The 7458-nt window shown below is 54.6% G+C and overlaps 1 protein-coding gene across 4 annotated transcripts in view; it reads left to right on the top strand.

Annotated features, from left to right (window-relative positions):
- SLC35C1 (solute carrier family 35 member C1) overlaps positions 1–7458 on the top strand; it is a 45793-nt gene that overhangs the window by 17045 nt on the left and 21290 nt on the right. For 2 of the 4 annotated variants that reach the window (XM_063944325.1, XM_063944323.1), the window contains exon 2: positions 5787–6304. In XM_063944325.1, the coding sequence (XP_063800395.1) occupies positions 5815–6304 (490 nt within the window). In that variant the 5' untranslated portion in view covers positions 5787–5814. Of the gene's footprint in view, positions 1–5446; positions 6305–7458 lie in introns of those variants that run through there. The other 2 variants (XM_063944324.1, XM_063944322.1) reach the window with 2 other exon arrangements.

Below are 7458 nucleotides of genomic sequence, written 5' to 3'. Positions count from 1 at the left end.
GGGCGGCGGGCAGCTGTGATACAAATATATAATTTTTTTTACATTTATATTATTTATTTTTCCCTGTCCCTGCGTCCAAGTAATCTGGGGGTGAGCTGCAGTCCAAGTAATCTTGCCCAGAGCACTTGAACTGCAGCTCACCCCCAGATCACTTGGACTGCAGCTCACCCCCAGATCACAAGGGGAGAGCTGCAGTCCAAGTGATCTGGGGGGGAGCTGTCCAGACACTTACCACCAAGCACAACCCCCCCCCCCCCCCCACCCCCTGTAGGCAACTCCAACATCAGGTCCCGCCGCTGCCCCCCCGCCGCGCTCCTGAAGTGGCAGGCAGCTCCACTGTAGCGTCGGGTCCCGCCGCAGCTTCAATGCCTATGGGTGATTGGACAGCGGATCCGCTGTCCAATCACATCTGCCTCGCTGACAGGGGCAGGTTTTCCCTGTCAATGACGCACTGGCATATGTGCCGCTTCCCCCGCAGTTTTTTAATGGGCTTTTACAACCCTGTGCCTGGCCCCGCCCCCCTTTCTCTCCCATTCCAATTGTTAACGGGAGGCACTGCTATCTGTGCCTCCCAAAGTGATTTAAAGATTTAAAATGCTTATCATAATATAAAGAGATTACTTATGACACAGAATATGTGTCATAAGTATCTTCTTTATATTATTTTAATCATTAATGGCAGGGGAGGCACTGCCTCCTACCTCCCCTGCCTCCCCTGACTACACGTCCCTGCTTTGTGGGCCCCCGTAGTAGAATCTTGAAAGGGCAGCATCGAGGGGATAGGGAGACGCGGAGCTGCAGGGAGGGGATAGGGAGACGCGGGGCGGCAGGGAGGGGATAGGGAGACGTGGGGCGGCAGGGAGGGGATAGGGAGACGCAGGGCGGCAGAGAGTGGATAGGGAGACGCGGGGCTGCAGGGAGGGGATAGGGAGACGCAGGGCTGCAGGGAGGGGATAGGGAGACGCAGGGCTGCAGGGAGGGGATAGGGAGACGCGGGCCGGCAGGGTGGGGATAGGGAGACGCGGAGCTGCAGGGAGGGGATAGGGAGACGCGGGGCGGCAGGGAGGGGATAGGGAGAAGCGGAGCTGCAGAGAGGGGATAGGGAGACGCGGGGCGGCAGGGAGGGGATAGGGAGACGCGGAGCTGCAGGGAGGGGATAGGGAGACACGGGGCTGCAGGGAGGGGATAGGGAGACGCGGGGCTGCAGGGAGGGGGTAGGGAGACGCGGGCGGCAGGGAGGGGATAGGGAGACGCGGAGCTGCAGGGAGGGGATAGGGAGACGCGGGGCGGCAGGGTGGGGATAGGGAGACGCGGAGCTGCAGGGAGGGGGTAGGGAGACGCGGGCGGCAGAGAGTGGATAGGGAGACGCGGGGCTGCAGGGAGGGGACAGGGAGACGCAGGGCTGCAGGGAGGGGATAGGGAGACGCAGGGCTGCAGGGAGGGGATAGGGAGACGCGGGCCGGCAGGGTGGGGATAGGGAGACGCGGAGCTGCAGGGAGGGGATAGGGAGACGCGGGGCGGCAGGGAGGGGATAGGGAGACGCGGAGCTGCAGAGAGGGGATAGGGAGACGCGGGGCGGCAGGGAGGGGATAGGGAGACGCGGAGCTGCAGGGAGGGGATAGGGAGACGCGGGGCTGCAGTGAGGGGGTAGGGAGACGCGGGGCTGCAGGGAGGGGGTAGGGAGACGCGGGCGGCAGGGAGGGGATAGGGAGACGCGGAGCTGCAGGGAGGGGATAGGGAGACGCGGGGCGGCAGGGTGGGGATAGGGAGACGCGGAGCTGCAGCCTGCAGGGAGGGGATAGGGAGACGCGGGGCGGCAGGGAGGGGATAGGGAGACGCGGGGCGGCAGGGAGGAAGGGGATAGGGAGATGCGGGGTAGGAGGGAGGGGATAGGGAGACGCGGGGCGGCAGGGAGGGAGGGGATAGGGAGGCGCGGGACAGCAGGGAGGGAGGGGATAGGGAGACGCGGGGCGGCAGGGATGGAGGGGATAGGGAGGCGCGGGACGGCAGGGAGGGAGGGGATAGGGAGGCGCGGGACGGCAGGGAGGGAGGGGATAGGGAGGCGTGGGGCGGCAGGGAGGGAGGGGATAGGGAGACTTCTCTTGCCTTTCAGATGCAGTAGACATCACCATCCGCAGCGTCTCCCCTCTGCCCATTCTTCCTGGGGCTTCCGGCTGCAGTACTGACGATAATGTTAGGGGGAGGGCTCGTCGATGGCAGTCAGAGGGGAGAACTTGAAGTGCTGCCTAGAGCAGAATCCTTCCCATTGACGCCTCTGACTCGCCTCCGCATAATGCGACAGCCCTGCCCCTGCTCCTCCTCTCTAAAAATTAAATTTTGCTAGTTAAATGGTAAACAAAGACCAGGGGCGGCCGCGGCGAGGGTCTACCCTGCCACAGCCGTCAGTCACCAACGCCAGTGTATTGCTTTCCCTGCGGATGCTCCATGTCTCTAACAGAAATTGACTTTGCTGTGCGTATGAGAGAGCAGGTCAGGAGACGGGCGCCACACAAGCGCACAGCATGTTAGTGCTGACGGCGCCTGGGACGAGTGTTAGGCTGTCAGTGGGCGGCGCCCGTCTCCTGACCTGCTCTCTCATACGCGCAGCTCCGTCAATTTCTGTTAGAGACATGGAGCAGGGAAAGCAATACACTAGCGTTGGTGAGGTGACTGACGGCTGTGGCAGGGTAGACCCTCGCCGCGGCCGCCCCTGGTCTGGGCTTACTTAGCAAATTTCTTTATTTTTTTTGTAAAATAGATTTAAGTGGAGCCTGCCGCCCTCCAGTGGCCGGCGCCCATAGGCAGCTGCCTAAAGCTGCCTAATGGTAGCGCCGGCCCTGGCTGTGGGAGGAGTGGGTTAGGCTGTGGGAGGGAGTGGGTTATAGTTAGGCTGCGAGGGGGGAGTGGGTTAGAATTAGGCTGCGAGGGGGGAGGTTAGGGTTAGGCATTAGTGGGAGGTTAGGTTTAGGGTTAGTATAAGGGTTAAAGTAACAAAAAAGTGTTGACCTTTTGTGTCGACCTTTTGATGCTGTTGATCTATTGACTATCTATATACGGTCGTTCTTTTAATCCAGGCATGTCCAAACTGCGGCCCTCCAGCTGTTGAGAAACTACATATCCCAGCATGCCCTGACACAGCCTTAGCATTCTCTGACAGCAAAACTGTGTCAGGGCATGCTGGGATGTATAGTTTCACAACAGCTGGAGGGCCGCAGTTTGGACATGCCTGTTTTAATCCATACCCACCTTAAGGACGGAGTCTAAGAGCCATTGCAGGTAGTAATAGTTGCCCAGATAGTATAAATATGATGGAGTAGATCAGGGATGGGGAACCTCTGGCACTCCAGCTGTTGTTGAACTACACATCCCAGCATGCCCTGCAACAGTTTTAGCATGGCCAGATAGCAAAACTGTTGCAAGGCATGCTGGTATGTGTAGTTTAGTAACAGCTCCCTCTGCACATGTTACATCTGCCCCCCCCCCCAGCAGTGCAAATTGTTTTGCCCATTAGAGAAAAATGTTGCTGTTGCGATCAGGTCTGAATTAGGCCCTGAATCCACCACATATACAATTATTAACAGCACCAAGCGTGACATTTAGGTATGTGGACATGGACTATGCTGCCCCTCAGTGACCTGTAACTTACTACCAAATGTTCCAGTCATTACAAATGTGTTAATCGCCAATCAGGGTGACTATTGTTAACCCCAGAGCCCTAACCTAAGACAGCAGGAGACTGTCGCTTCAACTTTAAGACAGGCCTATTGATACAGGCCACCCACCTCAACTATGACTGCTGATCATGATCATAAGTAAATATAAGTAACTGAAATATATTTACACAGTAATCTTATCTCTTATACAGACTAGCCCTAACACAATTACATTGCGACAACTGAACCATCAAAGCAATGGGTATATTACAGATGAATGGACACCTTATCCACCTTTGATCATAATGTCATATATTTTTCCTTTATTTTATATCCGCAACATCAAAGGCTGACTGAGATAACTGATATCAAAAGCAAACCCTCCATTGCCAAGTATTTATTTAAGCCAGTTGTTCTCAACTCCAGTATTCAAATGTCCCTGACAGGCAGAGGCGGAGTAGCCATAGGGTTTACAGGGAAGATTCCCGGTGGGCCGACGCAACCGTGGGGCCTGTTTTGTTTGAGGACATGTGGTCCTTTTTATAGACATAATGAATAAGATGCAAAATAATTTGCATATATAAAAATTACTTTGCCACTTAGCCTGTGATTGCAGATGATCTAGTGCACAGGTTCTCAAACTCGGTCCTCAGGATCCCACACAGTGCACGTTTTGCAGGTCTCCTCACAGGATCACAAGTGAAATAATTAGCTCCACCTGTGAAACTTTTCAAATGTGTCTGTGAGTAATTAATACACCTGTGCACCTGCTGGGTTACCTGCAAAACATGCACTGTGTGGGGTCCTGAGGACCGAGTTTGAGAACCTGTGATCTAGTGTATGCTCAGTCTGTCTGCCTGCTTGGCTGACATATAAGATTGAGTGAATAGTGATTGGGATACGGTTGGTGTAATAAGCAAGAAAATATATCTTTCTAAAGAATTATATCATATAATGTGCTCATAATATTTAATTTTATTTATTTTTAACTTCCCCCTTGATGCTGGACATGCCCACTATCTGGAAAGTCTTGTGGGGAGGGTTTTGCTGCCATAGCCCATGGCTAGACCTTACACCTCTGGTGCTGCCCATGTGGGGCCACTAGTACAATTTTTTCCAGGGCCGCTTTTTGTTCCCAATCCGCCCCTGCTGACAGGTCATGTTTTCTGGATTTCCTTAATCATGAACAGGCTATTTGATTTATTTTGCTGGTTCAGTAATTATCCCACCTGTTTCCAAAGACAGAAATCCTGATAACAGGACCTGCTGGGGGTGCTTGAGCACTGGCGTAGAAGACCCCTCATCTAGGGTGGTATTCATGTGACCGACGGTCGGGAGACCGATGGTCACATGACCTCCTCCAGCATCCCGACCCCCACTATCCCGATGGCCGACCAACAGGGACTATTTCCACTCGTGGGTGTCCACGACACCCATAGAGTGGGAATAGAACCCGTGGCGACCGTAGGTCGCCACCGAGCCCGCAAGGGGCTTGCTGCACTCGCCCCTCCCCGCCGGGATCCCGGCGTCAGTATGCTGCCAAGATCCCGGCGTCGGTAAGCTGACCGGCGGTCAGGAGACCGCCGGTCAGCCATACTACACCCCTCATCTAAGGTGAAGTTACTGCACTTGACAAGTGGGAAAAGCAGTAGCAGTGTAGGAAAAGCAGTTATGGTATGTGTAGTACTTCTGACCCCACCTCTATCTATGTCACTGTGTGTCATTGTCCTTTATAATGTCAGCACTTATAATAACCCGGGGACAAACACGTTCCAGCCTCTTGAAGTGGATGTAACAGGGTTTGGCACTTTTGTGTCCTCCTCTCCGTCATCAGGTGTGCTGCGAGAAGGGCAGGTCTGCCCTTACAATGACGTCACTCGCGGGCCTCAACCCCGGAAGTCGATCCCGGAAGAGAACCGGGAAGTAAGGGCTATCTGTCACAGCGGACCCTCCTGCGCCGCACAGCCTAACAGAGTAAGACCCTGGAGTGTTGAGGGAGGGGGGGTAGGACGCAGCCACTGCCCTGCCGCCGTAGTCTCTGCCTCTATGACCGGGTCTTAGTGCCCATCTTGCCCTTAGTGCCCACACTCACACCATACCTGCCCTGACCTTGCCTTTATTCACAATGTACAGGACTCTGAAGCGCTCCAGCATCCTGAGGATGGCTCTGGCCGGGGAAGATGAGCAGGAGAAGGGGGACAGGGAGCCCTTCCTGGTCCGGGCGATGAAGATTGCCATGGTGGTCATGCTGTACTGGTTTATCTCCATCACCATGGTCTTCCTGAACAAATATCTGCTGGACAGCCCATCCCTCAAGCTGGACGCGCCGCTCTTTGTCACCTTCTACCAGTGCCTGGTCACCGTGGTCCTGTGCAAGACGCTCAGCCTGCTGTCTATGGTCCTCCCCATCGCTGGGGCGCAGGACTTCCCCTCTGTGCGCTTTGACCTGAAAGTCCTCCGCAGTGTCTTGCCCCTGTCCCTGGTCTTCATTGGCATGATTACCTTCAACAACCTGTGCCTCAAGTACCTCGGGGTGGCCTTTTACACGGTGGGTCGGTGCCTCAGTACGGTGTTCAATGTGATCTTCTCCTACGTCATGCTGAAAAAGACCACGTCCCTGTATGCGCTGATGTCCTGCGGAGTCATCCTGGGTAAGACTCTCCATCACCTAATATTTTGTGTTTGTTGTATCTTACTGATGGTAGGCCGTTATATGGTGTGCGCTGCACAAACCGCGTCTTGGACTAGGCCGCGTTTGCACCACCGGTGTGATTTCCCCCATATTGTGCAACTTTTTCACTCTAGCAGACTTTTGAAAGATACATTACAACTTATAAATATAATTTCTCTAACGTCCTAGTGGATGCTGGGGACTCCGTAAGGACCATGGGGAATAGACGGGCTCCGCAGGAGACAGGGCACTCTAAGAAAGAATTAGGACTACTGGTGTGCACTGGCTCCTCCCTCTATGTCCCTCCTCCAGACTTCAGTTAGAATCTGTGCCCGGACGAGCTGGGTGCACTTTAGTGAGCTCTCCTGAGCTTGCTAATAAGAAAGTATTTTGATAGGTTTTTTTTTTTCAGAGAGCTCTGCTGGCAACAGACTCTCTGCTACGTGGGACTGAGGGGAGAGAAGCAAACCTACTAACTGCGGATAGGTCATGCTTAGGTTACTGGACACCATTAGCTCCAGAGGGATCGAACACAGGAACGCACCCTTGGTCGTCCGATCCCGGAGCCGCGCCGCCGCCCCCCTCGCAGAGCCAGAAGACAGAAGCCGGCGAGAGAAGCAAGAAGACTTCAAAATCGGCGGCAGAAGACTCCTGTCTTCATATGAGGTAGCGCACAGCACTGCAGCTGTGTGCCATTGCTCCCACATTAAACCCACACACTCCGGTCACTGTAGGGTGCAGGGCGCAGGGGGGGCGCGCCCTGGGCAGCAATTGAGTACCTCTTGGCAAATAGAGCATATATACAGTTGGGCACTGTATATATGCATGAGCCCCCGCCATTATTTTACACAAAATCGCGGGACAGAAGCCCGCCGCTGAGGGGGTGGGGCTTCTTCCTCAGCACTCACCAGCGCCATTTTCTCTCCACAGCTCCGCTGAGAGGAAGCTCCCCAGGCTCTCCCCTGCAGAATCACGGTAGAAAGAGGGTAAAAAGAGAGGGGGGGCACATAAATTTAGCACAAAATCACTAATACAGCAGCTACTGGGTAAACACTAAGTTACTGTGTAATTCCTGGGTTATATAGCGCTGGGGTGTGTGCTGGCATTCTCTCTCTCTGTCTCTCCAAAAGGCCT

Source organism: Pseudophryne corroboree, chromosome 11, assembly GCF_028390025.1.
Source record: "Pseudophryne corroboree isolate aPseCor3 chromosome 11, aPseCor3.hap2, whole genome shotgun sequence".
Classification (NCBI taxonomy): Eukaryota; Metazoa; Chordata; class Amphibia; order Anura; family Myobatrachidae; genus Pseudophryne; species Pseudophryne corroboree.
This window is presented reverse-complemented; position numbering and strand designations above follow the sequence as displayed.